At 40.8% G+C, this 25,219-nt stretch overlaps 1 protein-coding gene and 1 long non-coding RNA gene across 2 annotated transcripts; one reads left to right on the top strand and one right to left on the bottom strand.

Annotated features, from left to right (window-relative positions):
- Positions 1–139: 139 nt before the first annotated feature.
- Positions 140–23,632, top strand: gba2 (glucosidase, beta (bile acid) 2). The gene is made up of 17 exons (XM_048235868.1): positions 140–980; positions 4,333–4,424; positions 6,292–6,407; positions 11,140–11,358; positions 11,732–11,971; positions 12,200–12,305; positions 12,722–12,875; positions 16,175–16,300; positions 16,708–16,892; positions 17,305–17,409; positions 17,741–17,848; positions 18,058–18,209; positions 20,163–20,269; positions 20,789–20,931; positions 21,256–21,371; positions 21,746–21,937; positions 22,514–23,632. Exons 1-17 carry the CDS (start codon positions 778–780, stop codon positions 22,721–22,723), a joined length of 2,574 nt encoding a protein of 857 aa, XP_048091825.1. The 5' UTR covers positions 140–777; the 3' UTR covers positions 22,724–23,632.
- LOC125289165 lies at positions 18,265–25,060 on the bottom strand. Its single transcript, XR_007192589.1, has 3 exons — positions 24,974–25,060; positions 20,135–20,265; positions 18,265–18,376 (listed from the first exon to the last, which is right to left on the bottom strand). It is a non-coding gene; the product is annotated as an uncharacterized LOC125289165 (long non-coding RNA).
- Between the last annotated feature and the right edge of the window lie 159 nt (positions 25,061–25,219).

Below are 25,219 nucleotides of genomic sequence, written 5' to 3'. Positions count from 1 at the left end.
CCTTCAGCAGCTGTGCGCGCGAAATAGAATTTAATGTTAATCATTGCAACCATACGCGTCATTGTCGTATGAGCCAGTACATCTTCTCTGAGAAAACTGGATGTGGTTCGTTGCTTCGCCAAGAAAACCCGGTAGAATATGCTGTTTTGTTGCATTGTGACAGGGTCACGAGCCGCTCTGAATGATTGTGTTTTGTTTACTGAATTGTAACGTTATGTTTTAGCAACATAAAGATAACTAATGTAACGTTAATTTATGCTAGCCACAGCTTGAATGATAGCATCAACTTGGCAAGGTACTTCTCATGTTTCAGCTTGCAGACGGATAGATTTGGATGAGTTTCCATGAGCATATTTTGACGATTCTAGGTAAAGTTAGCGATTCTACGCACATGAGTTTGTGAGGTAAAATGCTTGTTGTTGTCAAACCTTTGTCTGTTAACGTTATAGCTTTAGGCCCGCGTCACGTCAGATAGGTAGCGCGCATTTAATGGGTTCACCGGTTCACTCTTCAACAAATCCTGCATTTCCTGCTCTAGCTCGCCTGACTCGTTCATGAGTTGCACAGGATTTTTCATTTTGGGAGAAAAGTGAATCACGGGGTTTGAAGATAAAGCTACAGTGATCTGCTTTATGCTTTGTGGCCACTTGTGGAATAAACACTGAAAACGGGATTATTAACTTAAGTCCTTTATTTTGGCTATATCCTAGAGACCCGTCCGGTTAGACGAAGGGTGACGCTGACACCTGCTTTGACATCCACTGACTTGTGCACTTGATGAATTCAACAATGGAGTCATCAGACCAGACGTCTTCCGCAGAACTGATGGGTCGATATGTCTCATCGGAGATGGGATACAACGTGCCGAAAGAGGGATGGAGGATCTGCCTGGCGCATGAGTTTAAAGAGAAGAGGAAGCCTTTCCAGGCCAAAGATGTGTCGCTCTCCAACATCATGGAGCACATCGGTCTTGGGATCAGGTAAGCATCGACGCATCCTGCATCAAAGCCACGGGCACGGCTGCCCCGTGAATTCACCCCGCCTTTGCTCACACAAACTGAATGTTTGCTCGGTGCATGCAATAATTACACCATGCACACCTACATCACGGCCACATAGCATTTACTTAGTGTGAAGTTTGTATTTATTTAGTTTGAAACATCTTGATGATATTAACTTATGGTCACCACCATTGGACTTCTAGAAATCTTGGCAGGTTTCCCGTTGCAATATTTCACAAGTTGTGGGGAGGGTGCGAATCAGATGTCGCCAAACAAAACTTGTTCCCAAAGCTACGGCTATTCTATTCATCGGGGCTTTGCCAAAAGGATTTTGCTAAAGCACCCCTGCAATACAATTGTATAGCTTTTGTGGCTTCCCTTTCTGTTTGTGTGTCCCACCTCTCACCTGTTTGTTTATCACCAGAGGTTAGGCAGCAGATAATGGCAACTTTATATGCCAACAATTTGAACACATACTTCGATTCACTATGTTTTCAAATTAAAGCTGTATCTTGCTGATGCATCAATGTTGTATGGTAAGGCCTGGTAATATAGGTAGAAGCCTATATGCCTTTGACATTTATATGTTGTGCCTATGTGTACTGTGGGTTTGAATCTGTCGCTGTATCTTTTCCCATTTTGAGGGTGGAGTAAACTAATATTTACTATAGCCAAGTTTTCTCAACAAAAAGCCTTTTTGTTTTAGTGAAATGTTCCAGTTGTAAACTTATCCAAAAGGCAATGAGAAGTACCTGACAGGCACACACACACAAATCAATCCATAATGTAACACGGAGCCAGACTTGCTGTTCTTCCCGTTGTCATGGTGCTTGGAGTTAATTGGTCATGTTTATTAACCTGATTCATTCTGATCATTGTGAGAATGGACTCTGTTAATGATTACCAGAAACTTGCCTCACATCCACACACACACACTGCACGAAGTCTATAATCAGACCCAACACACACCCTTTTTGACCTTCATGTGTGTGACCTTTCAACTGGATATTGGCAAACATGTTGAAACTTTGCTGCCTTGTCCTCTCCCTTTACTTGCTTCCTCACAAAGACACATTTATGTGTACCCCCCTACAGACACACACAAACACACACACACACACGGCTTGTAACACACCCTGCACACACACCACCACCAGTGCAGCGTCTCTAGTTTTATCTCCCCATATCCCACAATTCCTCTGTGCTCTAGTCTGTCTGAATCCGCTTGTGTGTGCAGCAGTTTACCAACAGCTGTGGTCACACTCCACAGGCCACCACACATGAATGTAGAGACAGAGAGGGAAAGCGATGATCAGAGGGACAGAGTAACACCCCCCACAACAATGCTGCCTCTATAAGCTATAGAGATGGAGTGAGATGGAATGAGAGTGAGTGTGGGTTCTGGTGAAGTGATGCGGTTTTGTTCACTCTAGCCCAGAGAGAACAATGTCATCATGAAATTATGTGTTTTGTTCATGTCTATGGTTTGGTCAGTGGTTCTGTCCAATTACCAGACCACTGGGCCTTTCAAGCATTTCTCAACACTTGCGTCTATTATAATGTGAACAGAAGAATGGAAGTTGTTGGGCCAATCCCAAAGTAAGCCCTAAGGACTAAAGACTCAGACTTAATTGTTCTCAGGTGCTAAGTGAGTGAGTGAGACCACATGGGCTCAGATAGGTATAAATGGGATTGGGACAGCACTTCACAATGTTTAATAACAAAGACGTTGCTGACACATGCACCATGCATGTGTGTCGTGCTGTTGTTTACCTTTGTAATGTCCCGGATTTCCCTATGGTTTCTGCGGTAAACATCACAACGCTTTGAACTGTGGGTAATTCCCTTTGGTGAAGTCTGCACCGATGCAGACTCACAGAAAGGGCTCGGTAAGTGTGTACTTAAACACCCTCAGAAATTCGACATTGGGACAGCCCTAAGCCCTTACGAATTTCGCGATAACGCGCACCAAAGTCTGTGAGTCCGGACTTTGGGATTGGCCTTGGAAGTAGGTCTTGCCAAAATTACAAACAAGACAATCCTACTGAACACAACACTCTTTTAGGTAGGGGTGTAATGGTACACAAAAATCACAATTCGCTATATACCTTGGTGTTGAAGTCATGGTTCGGTTCATTTTTGGTACAGTAAGCCTGTAAGTACTGTTAGTGTATCTTTCACCGACAATTTTGCTGATGCCCAACACATATAAGGAATAGTATTTTGAAAAGGTGTTAAATGCTTTTTGCCTTTAAATGACTGAACTGATATATGGTCAGCCACTCAATGTTTTTTGTGGGAACTTGAATGTACTGCATTCGGCACACATCTGTATTGAACCTAAAGTACTGTACCTAAATGGTTCAGTATGAATATGCGTGCCTTTACATACTCAGGCTAAACTTTCTCCTAAGAATATAGCTTAGCTGATTTCCACGCTAATGTTTTCACAAGATTTGACAAGGTGACACTGTGTACCAACAACCACAGGCCACTTTACGTAGCCTGTACGTAGAATAGAAATGAATCCTACAAGACTATACATCAGGAGAGTTTGCGTGGTGTATGAGAAACAAGTTAAGTAAGTAAGTCTTCTTTATTGTCTCTCCCAAGAGAGAGAAATTTGCTTTAAAATAAAACATAAAATATAATACATAAAAAAAGAGGTCATACAAGCTACAACAACAAGACATAGACCATTTTACATAGATCACTATACATAGAACATGAAACACATGGCATTACCCCAGTTCACACACAAAAATGGATGCTGAGGAGGTGAAACGGAGGCTGGTCTCTGGCGATTACGTTATAGTTGCACCGGCAAAGAAAGCAAAGTGTGAGGTGTGGAAAAGTTTTGTCCATGTGCATAATGAGAATAATGAGCCAATGGATGCAACATTCTGCAGAACGACAGGGAATTCGTCGCTGATAAGGCATGTTGATCAAAGCTTATCCACACCCGCCAGTGCCTAGGATCAACCTACAATCACATCGTTTGTTACAGCAACAAAACCCAATCCTGCAAAGGTGAAACAAATGGTTACGGAGAAGTGTGTCAGCTTTTGCTGTAAAGACATTAGGCCATTTAATATCATAAATGGCGAGGGGTTTGAAGAGCTGGCGCAAGAACTGCTCGGGCTCGGGCTGATTTCTGTCGGGCTCGGGCCTTGTCGGGCTTAACTTTTAAGGCCCGATTACAGCTCTAATGCCAATAAAGACCCTGAAAAAACATTATTTTTTTTTACTACTAATGAAGAATGTCTTTCTTGGCCCATTTGTTGAGTATGAAGCACTAATCCACTCATTCTTTAACCGTGTATGTGTGCAGGTATCTGAAATGGTGGTATCGAAAGACCCAGGTGGAAAAGAAAGCGCCATTTATAGATATGTTCCGTGCTTTGCCTCTACGACAGATTTATGGTGAGTGCAAACATGATCAGATATAAATACTGATGAACGTACTATTTTATACACTTCTAAACCTCTAAAAATGTTGCTCTGATTAAAATGGAGTATGTGTCATTGCCACAGCTTGTGATCTTGCAGAACTGAAACAAGTCTGTCAACTGTCAACATATTCCACGAGACAATTAGTGCAGTGGGAATATTGGGTTACCTCAACAAATATTGTGAAGGAAGATGGTTAAAGCCTGATGTTAATGAATAACTGGCCAAAATCCTGCATATTCTAAAAATCTTGCTGGTTGCCTTGCTTAACCAGCCAGCTTCATACCAACACTTTCTTGAGTGCAGACTCATTCCCCGTCTTACTAGTAACATCAGACTAATTCCAGTGTTTACAATACATTGACTTGTTTGTGGTGGCACACCACAATATCAACATTGACCACCACACAATGATTTTCCAGGCTGTACTAAATTGTGCTTAAATCTGGTTAGCATCATAACCACATTGTGCTAATTGTTAAAAACAGTTATATTAAAGTTATTACACGGCTTTTCAGAGTGCTGCAGAAAGTTCTATTCACATAAATGGGCCTTCCCAACGTTCGGGCCTATATTAAATCTATTTATACCATGGTCTAGGTTGAAAAGGGTGTCGTTTAAAAAGTGATATACTACACCTATAAAAAGACGTTCCGTTCGAATTGCCTGATGACCGTTCTAAATCACTGTGCTGGCTCAAACGCTAGTTGGTAACCAAGGCAGCATTATCAACAATCAACTTATCAACATTCCACAGCGTTGCGATAAACAGCTGAAAAAACTAACGATTTTAGCTCAAACTCATTTAGTATTAATAATTGATTTCATATTTATTTATTTCGTAAGTGACCATGGTATAAACGGGATAATGCCCTTCGATGCGTCCATTATAAGAAATAAATGGACTTCGCGGAAGCAACCGTCCTCCGCTTCGCGTCGGACAGTTCACGCCTCCGCGTCGTCCATTTATTTCTGATAATATATATATATATATATATATATATATAAAAGTAATGGACAATGGACACCTCGTCGGGCATTATCCCTTACATAAATCACTGGGAAAGTATATAATCACCGCTGTCAATGGCAATGGGTTGATTAACGTCTTTCATATCCCTCCGCAAGAATTCCGTTCGCTTATTGCAATGGAATTTCATTGAAAGGGAAAGTAAGCTAGTAAGACCTTGCCTGAAACAGACACCTGAAACTGTCAAGTTCTATCTGTGTGGCGAACTATTTATTTTGTCAGCGGAAGACACGAAACGGTAGCAAATTAATTTTAAAAGATTCATTGTGTTAGGTTTCTTTTCTCGTTTTGGCAAGTAGCCGTGTTATAAGCGGGATAATGTATTTTCCGCCGGTAATTATCAGAAAATAAGTCCCTTCAGGTCGAAGCAAAACCCCTACGCTGCACGTCGGGGTTCTGTTCTCCCTGGCGGGACTTATTTTCTGATAATTACCGGCGGAAAATACATTATCCCTTACTTAATTCTGCAAACCAACCACCACAAATGGAATTCAATTCTATGGGAAAAACTGAATTCAGTTTATTTACGTTGCACAACTTGCGGGCTGAAGTGCCCATGGGGACCCGGGTTTGAGTCCGACTGGGGTCATTTCCCGATCCCACCCCATCTCTCTCTCCCACTAGCTTCCTGTCACTCTTCACTGTCCTTTAAAAATAAAAGCAAAAAAAGCCCAAAAAATATACTTACAAAAAATTCATTTCACAGTTCCGATAGACAGTAGATAAGGAAAGGTAATTGTCTGGGCATGAACTTTCATCGAGATACCACATAACATATTTGGAATTTTTCCTCTCTCTTTCTTGCTTCAGGTGCTCCATTGGGAGGTATTGGAGGAGGTACCATCACACGTGGTTGGCGGGGGGAGTTCTGCAGGTGGCAGCTCAACCCTGGAATGTACCATTACAAAACTGTGATCACTAACCAGGTACAACCAGTTAGCAAAATGTCTCAATCTTCAGAAACATGCTCTGCACAGCTAACTTATGTTTGCATAGGTTGGCATGGTTGTGTTACAGCTTGATAAGCGGGCAGTCTAGCATAACTAACACCCAACGCTACATGTCCCTTTGGATAAAAGCATCTACTAGATTCCACTCAGCGAATCACTATCACTTTACTCACAAAATGCGACTATCATGGTCATATACAATGATGGATATATTTAAAATGTTTATAAAATTAGTCTTCAGCTGATGATACACAAGGCAAGGCCTTGGCAAGCACATTTTTATACACTTATCTACCTTATTATACCTCTACCTTTTATACTACTTATCTACCTTATTATACATTTTAATAAGGTAGATAAGTAGAAGAATAAAGAATGAGATAAAATAAAAGCAACCACATCAAATAGAACCATTAAAATGTTGTAATATGTAAAAAAAATAAAACAGAAGTAATTACATGGGTAAAATGAAAAACAATATAAAATAAAAGTGTAAATAGAAGGTAAATGCATTTGGATAAAAGGATTTTGAGCAAAGGAAAAAAAGGTTTTTGAGCAACGGTGCAGCGTTGTTGTTCCCATTCCCATCAATATTGGGCCAGGATTCTTTTTCTGGAGAACTTGTATTATCAGTAGGCAAATTTTCATGATCGTCCAATCAGAATACATTGAACCGGTTACCCATTGGCCACAAAAAGTTGCCCCATGTATCATCACCTTTAGGTCAGTGTTTGTTTGAGCATGTCTTGGACTTAAACATGAGGGGGGCACTGGTATGTTTGAGCCCCTTAAAGAAGTTCTTCTACCCAAGGCACCAGTCATGGACCTTCTGAATTATTCAGCACATAAATACTGCCCCAGCTGCCTGTGCTGTAATAGTGCCTGTGTGTGAGGAATGTGTGTGTCCATCTAGTTTGCAGATGTGTGTGTGTGTGTGTGTGGAGGTGTATACTAACACTCTCTGCACTACACTCTTGCTTAGGCCTGATAATTATTTACTTTAGTTCAAGCAAATACTTTGTCTTTGTTCCAAAAGTTTTAGTGCCAATAAGTTTAATCTTTCCTCTTTTCCTGTCCGTTTGGCTTATGAAATTCTTCTTGGCTTCTCCACTCTCTCCATCCATTCCAACTATCTCTTCCCATCTCATTCTGCCCTCCCTCTTCCACTCCTCCTACCAAGGGCGTAGGTTTGGTCTCAGCTTTGGTGGGGACACATCCCCAACTCCTGTTGTCACAATACCAACATTATTGTTTCAATATCAATACTAAGTGAAGAATCTCAATTTCGATACTTTTGCGATTTTTTTAAAACTTGATTTGGTTTGTGTGATTTGTGAGATCATTCACATCAGTGGCAATCACAGAATTTGATTGACTTTCCACACACACACACACACAAACACAAACATACATAGAAAGTGATGGTTGTCATCAGTGTTGGGCAACTTACTTCAAAATCGTAATGTATTATGTATTACTAATTACTGTCATTTCAAAGTAATTTGTTGCATTATAATATGTATCTGAATTGTAAGGCATTACACTACTATTGTATTACTTTTGAGTTACTTTCACCAAAATATCTAGAAATATGAATTTGGAATTCTAAATGCAGTTTATTATGCTCAATGCAGCTCATTGCACTTCTAATGGAGGGCGATGTGGTATGACATAATGACTGAGCTAGGCTTAAGGCTAACAACAGTAGAATGCAATAGGTACAGTGATGGCTCATGATGCAATACAAGGAACAATCATAGCCAGAATTTTGTTAAAAGCAGACCAAAGGTCAAAGTCTGGTCAATTGTGATAGAAATGCTGTAACTTTAGGCTTAGGCCTACTCATTAAAATTAACAGAGAGCCCACTACCTGTATATTGCAACCCAAAACATAGACATGTCAAGCTACACAGTGCCGCTGCTGGCAATTTTGGTGCCCTAACTGGTGAAATACAGTATTAACCTAAGTATGTCATCATATGGCCAACTATAAAGATGTAATCTGCCTGTTCTCAGGGATGGGTAGTATTTCTGAAACATGTAATATGTATTTCAAATACAAAATAGTATTTTGTCATTTGTATTTTATTGGGTTGAAGGAAATGGCTCTGTATTTTGTATCAAAATACTTTATTAGTGTGTATTTTTGTATTTTAAAAATACTGCAAAATACTATATGTGAAAAACACTAAAAAAAGTAGATACTACACACAGTTGTAATGAATAATTGGTAATTAGGCAACAATGGTTAATGTTTATCGCAATTAGCTAATGTGAGAACAGCTGTGTTCAACGACATTCACAGCTTTTCAGTGATGACCTTTGCTGAAGCATCAGCTCTGGTCTGAAGTATAAATACTCTTTTGATTCCGTGAGGGAAATTTGGTCTCTGCATTTATCCCAATCTGTGAATTAGTGAAACACACTCAGCACACAGTAAACACACAGTGAGGTACCCACTAATCACGGTGCAGTGAGCTGCCTGCAACAACAGCGGCGCTCGGGGAGCAGTGAGGGGTTAGGTGCCTTGCTCAAGGGCACTTCAGCCGTGCCTACTGGTCGGGTTCAAACCGGCAACCCTCCGGTCACAAGTCCGAAGCGCTAACCAGTAGGTCACGGCTGCCCTGAAGCACTGGTGTGAAGTCGTACGCAAGTGCAGATGAGCAAGGTTACCTGTGCAAGTTCACATAAGGACACCGACAAAGACAACAATGCCCTTTTGTATCCAAGCCAAAAGAAAAAATGTCATATCTCAATGAACCACAATGACATCAATAGATGGTAAGGTGTTGAGTGTGTTTTGAATTTCCTTCCTTGTAGCATCCTTTTCTGCATTCCACAGTGGGGAGAAGTTCTAAATGGACTAAAGAACTAAATGGAAATGTAAATTCTTGAATTATTCTTAATTCTGATCACACTACATGAACTTGCATACGGTATACTATTTGGCATGACAGGGGCCAAATTGTATTGTTTTTTTACTGTATAGTTTATAGGCTCAATGTTTGGGATAAAAAAAAGAAATGTAAATCTTGAATTTTTTTGCTGTGCTTTCATACTTCCTTGAAAAAAAGTATTTTGAGTATTTTCTAAATACATAAAAAAAATACAGTATTTTATTTTGATACATTAAAATGAGGGTAGGCCTATTAGGTATTTTATTTTGAAATACATTCTGATGTATTTTTTCCCATCCCTGCCTGTTCCCAGCATTAGCACAACACTTTGCTATGGTTAGCTTGTCACCTGTGACGATATATGCTAGGCCTAAGTGACTGACCTATTTGGGTGCGTTTGGAGATGCCTGATGGAATCAGACGTTGTTGCCACACACCTTGCATGTAGCTGTTCGCTTATTTCCTCTGTGCACGAAGTTATTGTAACCGAAAGTAATGATAAAAGGCACAACTCTGGGAGGACTTCTTGTCGGCATGGTCAATGCATTTTTTATCTGTGAGTAATTTTACATGCGTTACGTTGCACATTATGGCAAGGGGGCCATGCCGCTCGTTATACGTTTTCCAAAGTATACTGTATGTTGCAATAAAATAGAAATACATGAATACATTTAGATAAAAAAAAGCAATAATTGCATGAAATACAGCTTGTTCAGGAGTCTCGAAGCGTCCAAGTCTGAAGTCTTTTGAGTGGAGTCGCAAGTCATGTCTGAAGTCATTGTTTTTGCGACCTCATTGTTTTAGGCTAGTGAAAAATAGTTTTCGCAAGTGCAAGGATATGTGGATTTAATTAATCATGTTTGCTATGTCATTAGATAAAATAAATGTTCAAAAAACTAACAAGTCAAAGAAAAGCTTTATGGGATGAGATCATAGAAGAAATATCTGGTGTCTCGCAATGTTTTTTTAATTTCTATGGAAATTCACCTAGTTTATCTTTTATTTCTTTGCATTGTGCAGGCTACATTCACAAATACACTGCAAGATTGGCAGCCTAGTGACTTCTTTTCTGTGCTATAGCCTATCGACTCTCCGACGCGGCACACCCATATTCAACATGACTCTAACTTTGGTTGAAAGATTACAGAAGCTAGGTTTAGCTGTGACAATATCCTGGGTACTCCTAACAGCTAATGTTATTTTACACAGTATGCTAAAATCCGAATTTTAAAGCCTGGTCACTAGTGGCCAGTTTGTATGGCTAGTTTGCCTACTTAGACTCTGCATCATGAAAAAGCTTTGTGTGCCCCCTTTCTTCTTCTTGGGGGCACAGCTGATCTACAAAGCACAAACAGGGGCAAACATGTACATGCTGAAGGGCAAAGGGAATATCACAATGTTTTACTTTGGCCTTTTATGGGGTATGTATTGGCAGACAGCCCTGGTAACTTACGTTGTCGTTGACACACCTGCTAAGCTTGACTGCCACTGCAAAGTAGCCTGTGCATTGGCATTCTCCATGCGTGTAGCCTGCGTGTCAGATAACCCTGACGTTTCTTGTATTGTCGTGCTGGCTGTCGGAATGATCAGCAGTACAAATAAGTTCGCTAAAATGTTGGTGACAATTTTGTCATCTTAAAATTTTGATTAGGACTAAATCTACGCCCATGCCTCCTACTCTCTCTTCTTTATTCCTTCCGTTTTTACTTTCTTCATATCTCTCTCATTTGACTACTCTTTTTTTTTTTTCCCTAAATCACATTCATCAGTCACGTCTCCCATTCTTGACTGACCCCCAATGCTATGCTTAGTTTACAGTGTGCCTGCGTCGGGGGGGTCAGACGGTGTACCAGCAGGTGCTGAGCGTGGAGCACCCCCCAGCCCTGCAGGGCTGGAACTGGGGCTTCTGCAGCGAATACGCATTCTACCACGCACTCTACCCCCGCGCCTGGACTGTCTACGACTTGCCCGGCCAGAATGTCACACTCACCTGCCGACAGGTGTCCCCAGTCATCCCGCATGACTACAAGGTGTGTGGAGCTTGTTAAGTCAGAAGCCTGCTGATATTTGTGGATTGTGCGGATGGGATTTTGTTTATTAAGCTTATTTGACAGATTTAGCTCCTTGGTTGATTACATGTGGAGGTCCTGGGGAAACGCACAGTACAAAATAAATGTGTTCATCTGAATTAGGTATTGCATCCATTTCTGTCTATGTATCTCTAGCCCTCTCCATGTCTTCACCTGCATTACTTGACTGCACATATTATTCTCATTTTATCACCTCTATTCACACTCGGTCATTGTTCGTACCCCCCTCCCAACTTTTCCTCTCCCTCTTATCACATTTCTGTTGGCATTCTCTTTGCCTTTCCTCTTTCCTCTTATTGTCTTGCTCCCCCAGGACTCCAGTCTCCCAGTGGGAGTGTTTGTGTGGGATGTGGAGAACAGGAATGACTATGATCTGGACGTATCCATTATGTTTACACTGCTCAATGGTTCAGGACACAAGGACGACAAGAGTGGGGGACACTGGAATGAACCGTTTCACCTGGAGAAGGAGGGGGAGGCTGTGTCAGGGGTGTTGCTGCACCACTGCACGCCTGTAAACCCCTACACACTCTGTATGGCAGCCAGGGAACAGGTGTGTGTGTGTGTGTGTGTGTGTGTGTGTGTTTTCATAATAACCCGTGGGTCGCGACCCAGACTTTGGGAAACACTGATCTAAAGCAATTGGAAGCAATTTACTATCTAACCTGATGTGCATGCATGATTATTTGTTTGACAAGCCACTGAATTTAAGTGGAGCTTCTGCAGGTTTGGATATAATCTATAATATTTCTGTCGCTGTGTTTATGTGCATGGACTTCAGCCCGGTCGGGAGGTGAGCCATCAGACGGCGTTCAGTCCAAAGGGGACGTGCAGTGCCCTGTGGACTGATCTCATCACTGATGGAAGCCTGGACTCCCAACAGGTCAGTCACTCAACAGATGGATATATACCCCTTGCTCGTGCAGTTGACACTAAAAGCTTGCTAATGTGGTAACTGGCTTCCATTGTGATGGTGAAAGCTTTTCTGTCATCTTCATGTGATCTGACCATTACGTTTTAGAACACATACGTGTTCATTTATATTAATTATATTATACTAATAGTAGTTTCTTAAAAAATATACATCTGCATATTGATATGGTGCTCCAGGCATTATGCAGCATACACATATGCAAAGATGCAATTACAATTAGGAGTAGAAACAACGCATTAACCGAAATTGATAATACATTAAATATATAGTTTGATTTCAAATTCAGCACCCGTATCAGATAAAACCCAAAGGATACCCGGCCCCCTCTCTCTCTCTCTCTCTCTCTCTCTCTCTCTCTCTCTCTCTCAGGCTCCAGTCCCCCCACACAGAAGGGGGAGAAGGTTGCAGCTGCTCTGGTGGCCAAATGTTTGGTGTCAGCACATGGACACAACAGCCTTGAGATGAGTCTGGCCTGGGACATGCCCCTTATACAGTTTGGCTCCAGAGAGAGAAAACACAGCAGGTACACACACAACAACAACCACATGTGCACACACACAACAACAACCACATATGCGCATGCACACATACACACGCACACCAGGGTTGGCTTGGCTTGAGACATGGGTTTCTTGTACAGCTTGGCTCCAGAGAGAACTCACCAGATAAAGACGACACACACAGACACAGTCTTGTCCAAATATGTACAAATGTACATGTGCCTCCAGAGGGACACGCAAGAACACACACTCACACACACTCATTTCAACATTGTCAGCGTATACGCCTTTTTCATTTCCTCTTTCTTACAACCCACCCTCATCAGTCCTCCTTCCTTTGTTAAACTGTGTTTGTAAGGTGTGTGTGTGTGTGTGTGTGAGAGAGAAAATGCTATCCATTTTGCACAATTTAGTAACGGTTAACTTGTTGACACTTGAAATATTTCAAACAGTTGGATGCCAATATGGCAAAAGGTAAACAAACGGAGTTCTTTATAATAGCAGTGTGCAGAGCATTTTGTCTGGTTGTACGCACCAAGATTTACGTCCTGAAAGACCGGCTATAAATCATGGAGATAATAAAGAGAAAAAATGCCCTGTCATTTCTGCTAATCATGTTGTATTAAATATTTCTACTTTCAATATACAATACATAAATGCCTAAAATAGATTAACTCATAATCATAGAAGTTGCCTTTCATTGCAACAGATGGATTGTGTTTGCAGGTAGCAAGAGCTTTTGTTATGAATAAATTCCTTTCAGTTAAAGGATGGTGACAAGAAAACAATGTTTTTTTCCCTTTGATAATCAAAAACAAAATGAGGGCTTCTGTTTGTAATCCTCTTTGTAAGTGGCTTATCTCATATTTTGGCAGCACATACAAATAATGTCTAATCTAATCAACATGGTTTGTTTACTCCCATACTCCCCATTTACTCAGATAAAACTTCAAATATGTTTTCCATTCATGGTGACAAAAAAACTGAAGAAATATGTAGTGTGTATTTTTGCACCTCAGAATTATGTAGCTGGCAGCAGGTTTACAATATGCCGCCTTTGATAACAGAAAAGTCTGCCTAGTCCTAGAGCAACAGTACCCTTTAGCAGGGCTTTGTGTGTAAAAGGAAGAATGAGTGAAAGCGAGAAGTGTGAAATGTTCACTGCAAGTTGGTGTTGAAACAGGGTTTTTTCAGGGTCTTAAAAAGTCTAAAATTTAATAACGTGGATTTTAGGCCTTAATAAGTCCTACATTCATTAAAATAATACGCACTAGGTATAGAATAAGTTTAAGCTGGTCTGAATGATGTAATGCTCATTTAATGCTACTTATACCGTGGTCATTTAAATGCAGGTGGTTTCTATGTAAAAAGCAGGGGTGAAAGTAGAAAGTAGTAGTCTACTATGAAAGTCTCTCATAGGGAAAAGTGTGCATGCAAAAATGTCAACACACCTAAATAGGGAACATCAATTGATTTATTTTTCAGCCTATTTGCAGAGCATTCATCATGGCCTGTTATTTGGCTTTTATCATTCTCTGTTTTTCTTTCCCTGCCTTCTTTGAAAGGCCCCTCTGCCTATCCACTGTTAACTCCCTTCTCTTTTTGCATGGCTTCATGGCTTTAGTTAACTTTCCAAATAAATTTAGCTTGTTTTAATCGGTCACTGATATGTTTCCATATGAATGATGATGCCTTCATCAGATAGAAGGGTGGTGCGTGCTTCCTTAATTAGTCGTTCGGTTGTTGGTTGCGTTTTTGTTTTGAGACAGCCAGATGCACAGATAGACAGTAGCCCAATTTGCCTCAATGCGCAGATCTCATACATTTAATTTAAAAATCAATCTGGAGGGACGAACATTTAGCACGAGAAATGCATGTGTGCAGAGTGAGATGTGCGCATTTGCGCTGTCGTTTTGAATCAGTTAGACGTGCACATAGACATAGACAGTAGTCCTTCAGCCTAATGCACAGATATCATTGTAGCTTTAATTTGAAGATTCCTTGCTATTTCGTTTCGTTTTTTGTTTCGTGTAACCAAATCAGAATTGCTTCCATCTATTAACCTAGCTCATTGTTTAACAACACTAGCTGCTACCCATATAGAAATGCTACCAATGCTTTTGAACTGAAAGTTCGCTTCTTCTCGTCTACTACACCTAGACGTCACACCCTCGTCTGAATAGATTGTTCAGGATTGGTTGGTGAGTGTGTGATGTGTGTTGTTCACATTGTTACTGAGAGGGAGGGGGAGACGCGCAACGGCAAAATAAGTGTTGCCGCTTAAAAAAATGATGACTGTGAAATACTCAATATTTGCGATATAGCACTTCAATGTATCTCACATACAGCAAACTGCGATATATCGAGTATGTCCGGTATATCACCCAGCCCCACTTCCGACATATCGCAATTAAATGTACTAAAACTACAAATAAGATCAACATAGAGTGGTAACTCATATAAACATTGCAGCCCACATAAAATGTACAGGGTTCCCACTCTGTCAGGGAAAGGTCATGGAATGTTACGTTTGACAAAGAACCTGAATTTCCATGACTTCCTATATAATTAATTGTACAATATACCAACCAATGATTTCAGAACAGCCGCGTAGCGTTTACTTTTAATGTTTTACTTCTTTAAAGCGGGAGATGAATAAATGGGCATTGAATAAATACATTTGGGCTACACAAGCAAGCAGTAAAGATAATGACCAGATGTACTCCAATTCTTCATGGAAATATTATATTTGGCAAGTACATTTTAAACTTATACAACTAAATTCCCTGATATTCCATGACTTTGCCCCAAAAATGATAAAATTCCATGTCTGGAATAGACTTTCCAAACATTCCATGATATTCCAGAAATTCCATGACCCGTGGGAACCCTGAATGTATTGCAGTACAAATGTAATTACTCATATGTTCATTCTGGTTCTTTCCATCATAATGGTCTTCAAAAGATCTTGACAAGTCTTACATGTAAAAAATGCTGATCTCTTGATCCTAGTATTGTTCCCTCCACTATAGTGGGGCATGTAGAATATTCCACCAGCAGGAGCCTTGTTTGTTTAGTAGGTGTGTGCTTTTTTTTCAATTATTATATGTGCCCTCTCCCCTTCTGTTTACTTTTACATTAGAAATATTCAAGATTCATCTCTTTGTATGTCTGGAACATTGACAAGTGTGTATGTTGTTTTGTATGGATGGTTGTATGGAGTTTGTTTTATGTTAAGCGTTATGGGAGTAGTCGAGCGATAGTCTGTCTGTGCTTCAATGCTGAGTTTGTGTGTGTGTGTGTGTGTGTGTGTGTTTGACAGGAGATACACACGATACTTTGGCAGTGAAGGAAATGCTGGACCTGAGCTCTCACTGTATGCTCTCACACACTACAGAGACTGGGAGAAGACCATTGAGGAGTGGCAGAGACCAATCCTGCAGGACAGGTATGGAGGATCGCCTGTAGGAGGCCAAGGGAGGAATAAACTGTTTATCTAAAGCTGCAGTCCTCCATTCTGACAAAAGAGTGTCGTTGTTTGCTCTTAAATTCAATCAACTTGCGCCACTCCCTTAAGTGATCCTGTTTTGCTCGGCTGGAATAGTGTATGACTCATTACAAGCCACTTGGTTTCATTTATGCAGCCAGGACTGTGCACAAACACCAGAATTGTCTTGAGTGTGTGCTGGACAGACAGCTAGAAGAATGAGAATATTGCTCAATCTAGCAAAGAAAACAATAGCTTAGAATGGAGGAACCACCATACATTTTCTATTAGAGCAAGTAGATATTACTTTGCTAAACTGTTAAACCAAGTACAATTTGACTGTTAAGGTGTGTGTGTGTGTGTGTTAGCTCCCTTCCCCCCTGGTACAAATCTGCCCTGTTCAATGAGCTCTACTTTGTGGCGGATGGTGGAACGGTGTGGGTGGAACTTCCAGAGGACACTGATGTCAGTGGTGGTCTCCGTAGCAACGAAGGGGGGCTCCCTGCCCAGCCTCCTGTCGTTAAGGAGTATGGCCGCTTTGCCTACCTTGAGGGTGAGTGTCTTCCTGCTTTTCTTAGTTGCTTAAATCCTCCCAATTTTACGTTCCCTTTTTCCCTGTTTCTAATCCCCCCTCATTCAGTGCTCAATCACTTCTTTTCTGACCTGATGGGCATTCCAAAAACATGTTTTAGAGAGAGACCTGGCTAAATTTGAACTTGAGTAAGAGGGTAAGAGGTAAACCTCCTGATAGAGCTAGTTTGTGGTATTGTTTAGTTTGGATAATGAAGCTTTATGTGTCTTCTATTGGGAGGTTTAACACTTACTCAGAGTTAACTTGGCGAAGTTCATCTCTAAACAACATTTGGATTTACCCCCCTGGAGTACACAATGTATAAAAACTATGATGTGCTTCTCCATGCTTTTTTTCATTAAGTTCATTCTATCTTCTGTCTTTCATCTTCCAGGACAGGAGTACAGGATGTACAACACATATGATGTGCACTTTTATGCATCCTTTGCCCTCATCATGCTGTGGCCCAAACTAGCGCTTAGTCTGCAGTATGACATTGGTAAGGGAAATGCGCGCACACACACACACACACACACACACACACACACACACACACACACACACACACACACAGTAGGAATACTATTAATACTAAAACTGCATCTTGACATAAATAGTATAACTAGTATAATAATAGGACATTTAAGTATAATGTATGCATTGTTACATAAACGTCAGTGTTTCTGACAGGATTTTTTCCAGTGTCGGAAAATAATCAATTTTATCAGCCATATTCAAACCTTACTTGTCTTCCAATCTATGTTACAACAAATATAACTGTATCCTTTGATTCATGAGTAATTGTGTGTGTGTGTGTGTGTGTGTGTCAGCTGGCAGTGTGGTGCAGAACGACCCCACTGAGAGGCTTGTCCTCATGAGCGGCCGCTACTCCGCAGTGAAGACCCGCAATGTCGTCCCTCATGACATTGGGGACCCAGGTACTGACACTGAGTTTCAGCTCGTAGCGTGTTGCTGCCATTAAGTACCTTAAATTTGAACTGTCATCAAACCGTGCACACACACACACACACACACACTTCCATATGCACAGCTCACATAACCACTTGTCTAAACTGACTTGACACATTTGACCATGTGTGATCTCCCATGACCTTAACCCCACCCCTGGCCTTTGCACCCCTGCCAGATGATGAGCCATGGACTCGTGTGAACGCCTACCTGATCCATGACACAGCTGACTGGAAGGACCTTAACCTGAAGTTCGTGCTGCAGGTGTACCGAGATTACCACCTGACGCAGGACATGCAATACCTCTCTGACATGTGGCCCGTCTGCCAGGTAAACCAGAAAGAATGAACATGACCCGTTCAAAATTAGACACAGACATCAGTTGTTACTTTACTTTCTTACTGCCCATATGCTAAACTTCTTGGTGACTGCCACAGTGCCAGTGTAAGCCACTAGGAATAGAGGCGTCTGGTCCCTGGGGGTCCAGGGAAAGACAACTGGAAGCGGAGCAAAACATTTATTAAACAATTCAGAAGTTGTTTCTGCCTATTGATTCCTAAACACAATAGTCCTTTTATTACTAAGTAAAGACGTTTGTCACCTATTTTGAGACTCTCCAAAACAAAAAGGTCTTGGTCATATTATACACCACTATGTGGTATATCTAGTTCTAAAATGCTATTTCCTTAATCATTTCTTTTAAGTAGTACCAACCTTAAAGGGATATTCTGGCATTTGGGGAATTACACTCATTTCCACCTCCCCTTGAGTTTAGGGGTGGGCGATATATATCGTCTGTGATAATATCGTGATTGTTGTTTTAACAATGTGCAAATTGACATTATCGAGTATTTAAATTACTTATGGGGAAAAACACTCGAAATCACGCATTGAAGACTCATACATTCCCAGGATGTATGCGGGAGAAGCCCCTGGCTGCAGCAGAGCAAGTGTCACGTGATCACTAGTGAGTCACAACCTAAAACGTTGGCCCACGCACGCCTAATGTTTATTTTGTGCAGCGAGAGTAGCCTACTTGGGATTTTATGCAGCTACTTCTGTTCAAGTAGCATTGATGAGTCACGTTTTTTCCTACACGGTATTATATGGAGAGAAAACATTAGCTTTTCTCATGCAACTCTTTTGTAACTGGACTGAAGTTCGCTCTAAATATCTACAAAACATAGAAGGAAATAACTGAGATGTACTCTGTTGGTCTGCTTAGTTTTACAGTGAATCCTATGTAAAGGTTTGAAAGGAACTTCAGCTTCAGACTTTCTCTTGGGAAACTGTTAGGCCTATTCATCTTCTCTAATGTAGCTGAGACCATGTCATTGCCACACACACAAGTGGGGGCAGAATTGGAAATGTGTCAGTGACAATGCATTGGTTGATTTAGTTAAAAAGTCACAGGTTAGGTTATTGGTTATTATTGTAATGATTCTATTCATAAATAATGAGCTGTAAAGTAACTCAGACTTTAACAAAAACTATTTTTTTAAGGATATCGACTAATTATCGTTATCGTCAAAATCACAAAAAATATCATCTTTTTTTTTGTTCATCGCCCACCCCTACTTGAGTTAAACAATTGATTTTTACCTTTCTCCAGTTCATCCAGCCGTTCTCGGAGTCTGGCAGTACCACTTTTAGTTCTAGCCTAGCATAGATCATTGAATCGGATTAGATAATTAGCATCTTGCCCGTTCAAGGAACGCTTGAATGTACCATGGGAACAGCAGCACAATGATATCATGCAGCACCTGAAAATAGTCCCTGTAGGCTGACTTCCAGCAACAAGGTGCAGCAGCCGAATTGGTTAGTAACTGGATTGTTACACCTTAATGAGAACATAGTTCCATGTCAAAACAGCCTAGAAAATCGCCACGTTTCATTTTCCATTAGTTTTATTTCATTTCAAGTTTCAAATAGGAAAATTACCAGAAATCTTAGTCACTTTTAAGCGTGATGCTAGCAGGCGAGATGCTAATGGTCTAATCCGATTCAATGATCTATGCTGGGCTGGAGCTAAAAGTTGTATCGCCAGACTCTGAGAACGGTTGGATGAACTTGAGAAAGGTAAATATCAATTGTTTAACTCAAGGGGAAGTGGAATATGAGTGTAATTCCCCAAATGGTGGAATATTATTTTAAAACAACATAAAATCAACATACAGCCATGAAAGATTTTACAGTATAGTAACAGAAATGGTAATCCAGGTCCTTCACAACCAATGTATCTCAGCTGCACTCACAGTTTTGCTGTTTTGATTGGGTATGCAGGCAGTGATGGAGTCTGAGATGAAGTTTGACAAGGACGGCGATGGGCTCATTGAGAACTCGGGCTACGCAGACCAGACTTATGATGGCTGGACAGTCACTGGACCTAGGTGAGAGGCACGTGAAAAGGACGAAAGAGAAGTTACTTTGAAGGGCTCTTTTAACTCCAGTCATTTCTTCGCCGATTTCTCACCTTTTTTGTTGCATTTTTCTCTACGGAGCTCCCCTACAGCTTTGGGCTGCATATTTCACAACCGTCTTTTTGGTCTTTTTTGCTGGCTCTACCATGATGAATATCTAAAAAATGAAGCCATCTAATAGCTAGCCGGCATGTTTGACGCTACCGGAACACAAAGCCAAGGATTTTTGTGTTTCTTTCCTGCAACAATATAATAGTACATTTTGGAATGGATATCTTTTGAAATTTTATCTTTGTTACAGATAGGTAAAATAAACATTTAAATGCATGTCACACTTTGTGTGGTTGTGTGTATGAGACAATTAAAACATTTAAAAGTTGTGCTGAATGAGACTGGTTAGGAATTGACTGAATGCACAACACAGCCCCTCACTCCACTTCTTTCTTAATCTCTCATCTTCCTCCATTTCTTTATTTCTCAATGTTTTAGTGCTTACTGCGGGGGTCTGTGGCTGGCGTCCGTGTGCATGATGTGTAAGATGGCACGGGTGCTGGGCAGTGACGACGTGTACCAGCACTACAGAGATGTACTGGACAGAGGCAGCGCCGCCTTCGACAAGCTACTGTGGAATGGTCAGGGAGTGACTGTGTGGAATGGTCAGGGAGTGACTGTGGAATGGTCAGGGAGTGACTGTGGAATGGTCAGGGAGTGACTGTGTGCATGGCATGCTTGGCTTGAGAGTGTGTGTTTTTCTTGCTGTTAAACAAATAAGCGTGAGTGTGTTTTGTGTGTATAGACAGGGTGTGAGTTGTTTTAATGGAAGCAATATGTTTCAGGAGAGTTGAGTAAAAAGGAACAACCGAATGGAAATCACTCATGTATTTTTTATATGGCATATTCATTTTGAGTTTTAACCCTTCCGTTCATTCCTCACTCGTTCCCACTCTGTGCTCCAGGCCAATACTACAACTATGACAGCAGTGGACGGGACTTGTCCAACAGTGTGATGTCAGACCAGTGCGCAGGACACTGGTTCTTACGAGCATCCGGATTGGGCGAAGACGAGTTCCAGGTATGATGCACTCTCCTGAATGAATGACTTTTCACTTTCCCCGGCTAACAATCTAGTTTCTTCCGTCTGATTGGCCATCTAAAAAGATAGCACTATAAGATTGTTAGCTGAGCCAATGCCGACTATCTATTTCCATCTGTCTGATTGTTTGTATTCTTGAATATTTAATTTCCCTGCATATCTTTTCCTCTCTGATGGTTTATCGGTATACATCCTGCTGCTAGTTGTCCACTGGTCTAGCAACTTTCAATTAGTGTGCATTATGATATGTAGAATTATTAATGCAATATTAAATGATACATTTTGGTGAAATGACTTTAATTTAATATGAGTACTGAATTGATCCCACAATGTCCTTTCTTTCCCTTGCCTAGGCCTTTCCCCAGGAGAAGATCCGGAGTGCTCTGAAGTCGGTGTTTGACCTGAACGTGATGAAGTTTGCCAGTGGGCAGATGGGCGCAGTAAACGGCATGCGGCCGGAGGGAGTGCCAGACCAATCCAGCGTTCAATCGGATGAGGTGTGGGTGGGTGTCGTTTACGGTCTGGCCGCTACCATGATCCACGAGGTGAGTTTTCTTTTTTTGAGCGATTATTTGTTAAACTTGTTTAGTAATCAGGGGTCTAAGCAGAACAGATACTGGAACCCTATATAATTGTAAGGATTATTGCTATGCTGGTTTCTTTTTATGCCCTAAAAGTAGTTGATCTGCATAAATTGTAAATCCCACAGACACCAATCTTGGTAGGTAGGTTAATAGCCAGGCAATAATCTCACAAAATTGTGATTGCTTCGCCACCTAACTACCAATCCTGAAATAAACATTGGTTGTAAGTTCGGCTATGTGGTTAAAACTCTTTTGGATATTTTAATGTTGAACAGCCCAACACCGTCTTTAATGGCAAACTGGATATTATGATAATTCAAAGTATACAATCTGTGATGCTTAATGCTTGGTGTGAAACCAAGCCCAGAACTATGTCATCTTTCTGTTCAAGACCTGCACATCTCTTCTACCAATTTCCTTCTTTCTCTCTATTTATCTTCACTTTTCATCTTATTTTTTCATTCGAGTTTCCTTCCAACCATGGTAATTCCTCCCTCTTTTATGACATTTTATTTCCATTCTGCTCCCCCATGTTAGGGTATGCTGGAGGAGGGCTTGAAGACCGCAGAGGGCTGCTACAGAACCGTGTGGGAACGCCTGGGCATGGCCTTCCAGACCCCCGAGGCGTACTGTGAGAAGGGCATCTATCGCTCCCTGGCATACATGCGACCGCTTAGCATCTGGGCCATACAGCTGGCACTGGAAAACCGCACTGCACGGACTGAACATGCCCAGAACGACATCTGAGACATCTGTCTGAGGTCACAGATCAGAGTGAACATGACCTAGAGGAACTGAACCATTAAGTCAGAACACCAGCTAAGCTTTCCGAATTGACTGTCCAGTGATTAGTTATGCACAGATACACACGGAAGTATACATGCATGAACAATGCAGACAGACTGATAGGATACAAACTAAGGCACTCACGGTTCCCAGTTAGTGCCCCATGTATGTTATTTCCATAATAGCATTCTCATAACATTTCAGAACAGATTTACAGATCTCCATATTGTAATTGATGACCATGCACTGGATCCCTCAAAGATTTACACATTCCAAACACAACTCATACACAAAGTGAAACACCAATAAAATGCACACATCAAAAACACACACACAAACACACACACATCCTTATATATGTCTACCTGAATCTCCTGACCTTGATATACCCACTAAAAACGGAAAGTTCTTGCCCTTGAGACAATCTATGGGACACTACTGTCCTATGATGCAACTGGACTAATGACAAGCCTCTCAACTGCTGCTTTCTCAGACTCAAGATATGTTTTGATTCTGGTCATATGTTCTGCAGTGAGAAAGAGAAATATTTCCACCTTAACCACCCTCTGATTGTTTATACCTTTGAGAAGTGAGGACCATCGCAGAGGAAAGGAAGAACACACTCGATTTAATATTTACACATAAATGAAAACACAGCCTTGTCTAGAGAATGCAATAGAGGGTTTCATTACAAATTTACTTGAATTGAAGTTTATTTGTTTTTGTTTGTGAAAGCCTAATTTTTTTTTCCAATGAATGTTTTGACGGCTCTGAGTGTGCCTGCCTGTGTGATGTAGCATCTAAGCCTGTGATGTATGCAATCTTTTACCGACATAACAAGTACCACAACATTAAAGATCACTAAGAAGAGAGAGAGAAGTTTACCTTAAATAAGAAGGAATCGGAAAAGGAATGCTGCAATTGTAAGATAACCATACATTATGGGTGTCTTTTGGTACTGAGGGTAGCACAATTTAGTATAACTAAAGCCAAAGTCTTTTTAGGCAAGTCCCTCGACTCGTCGGCCATATTGTAAGGCTTTTTGCCACTTATCGGGCATCTATTTCGGGCAGAACTTTGTGTGTGCGGCTTCACGAATCACGACACACCAACCTCGCTCCAGCTGCAAGATCACAACACATGATTGGCACGATGTATTCACACATCAACTTTTGGCAGCGGAATACGTGTAGACGACTGCCATGTTTGCACTATAAACTAAGCCCATACATTTCTATGGGAGATTCTTTGAGTGCTGTGTCTCATTAGAAAGTCTCTGCTACAGCTAATCAGGGTATGCAACTGATTAGGAATTGTCTTGTGGTGGCTGACGTGACTTTGGCACTGGCATGAGATCTCGTTGTTGTGTAGACAACTTTGTGTGAATGTAGACTAGAAGTATGTTGGTGTTAAAAAACAAACATTAACAAAGCTAAATAACTTTGTTTTCACCTAAATATTCCAAGTAAATTCATTCTGCAATCTCTGCAATTTCACTACGATTGTCCACCCCTTCACACTGCTGTACCAAAGAATCATGTTTCTTATTATTCCTGATGCCTCTACTGCAGTTTGGTTTATTAGCAGCACTGTTTGTGGTTGAATCTTCTTAAACCAAATAGGAAGTCTATTGTTAGCGGGATACAGGCCTTGGACTTGACCTACCACTTACTGACTTGTTGGCTGGCTTGAAGGAGGTATGCATGCACATTTAAATTATTGTTTTGTCAGATACTGGCTTCATCTAGGCTTGTGTCAAGCATAGTGTAGTATATCCTTTATGGTTTGGTAGAAATTTGTTTTATTTGAAGATTACAGGTATCATTCAGCTGTTGTTGAATTCTTGTGACAAAAGTGCCTGTAAAATGAATCTAGATAAAAGGTTCTGAAAATGTCGTATTGTTAACTAAATCCACTACAGAAATGGTTAAATGGCTAAGGTAAAATTCAGCTAAAAGAACATGTGGACCTCCATGCGTTTCTATTGGCATCAAGGCAATAGTTGTGAACAGCTGCGGAATCAACAGGTAATCAAAGCAACATTTACAGAATTAGTAGTTTCCAATCTTAGTCACATTATACCTTATGCTAATTTGGTGGCTAATCCACCAAACTCTAACACAGTTGTTCCCAAAGTGGGGGAAAAGTTTAAACTATTAGAAATAGCATATTTTAGCCATAATTGTAACAAAAAATAAAAATAGTACTTACATTTCGAATAAAACCCTTCTGATTTTCTTTACCACCTCCGGGGAAAGAGGGGGTCGCAAGTCACAGGCACCATTATTTTGGGGGTCGCGGAACCTCTACTTCCTCTGCAAGATTTTAGGTGAATTTCATGAGTTTCCAGTCAAACTTTTTTGAATTTGAGTGGCCAAAATATTCATAGAAAAAATGGAATGGAAACCCTGCTACTGTTTCAATAATGCATGATGGAATATTTGCATTTAAAAAAAA

This window comes from Alosa alosa, chromosome 24 (assembly GCF_017589495.1).
Source record: "Alosa alosa isolate M-15738 ecotype Scorff River chromosome 24, AALO_Geno_1.1, whole genome shotgun sequence".
Classification (NCBI taxonomy): Eukaryota; Metazoa; Chordata; class Actinopteri; order Clupeiformes; family Clupeidae; genus Alosa; species Alosa alosa.
Note: the sequence above shows the minus strand (reverse complement) of the source record. Positions and strands in the feature narration are given on the sequence as shown.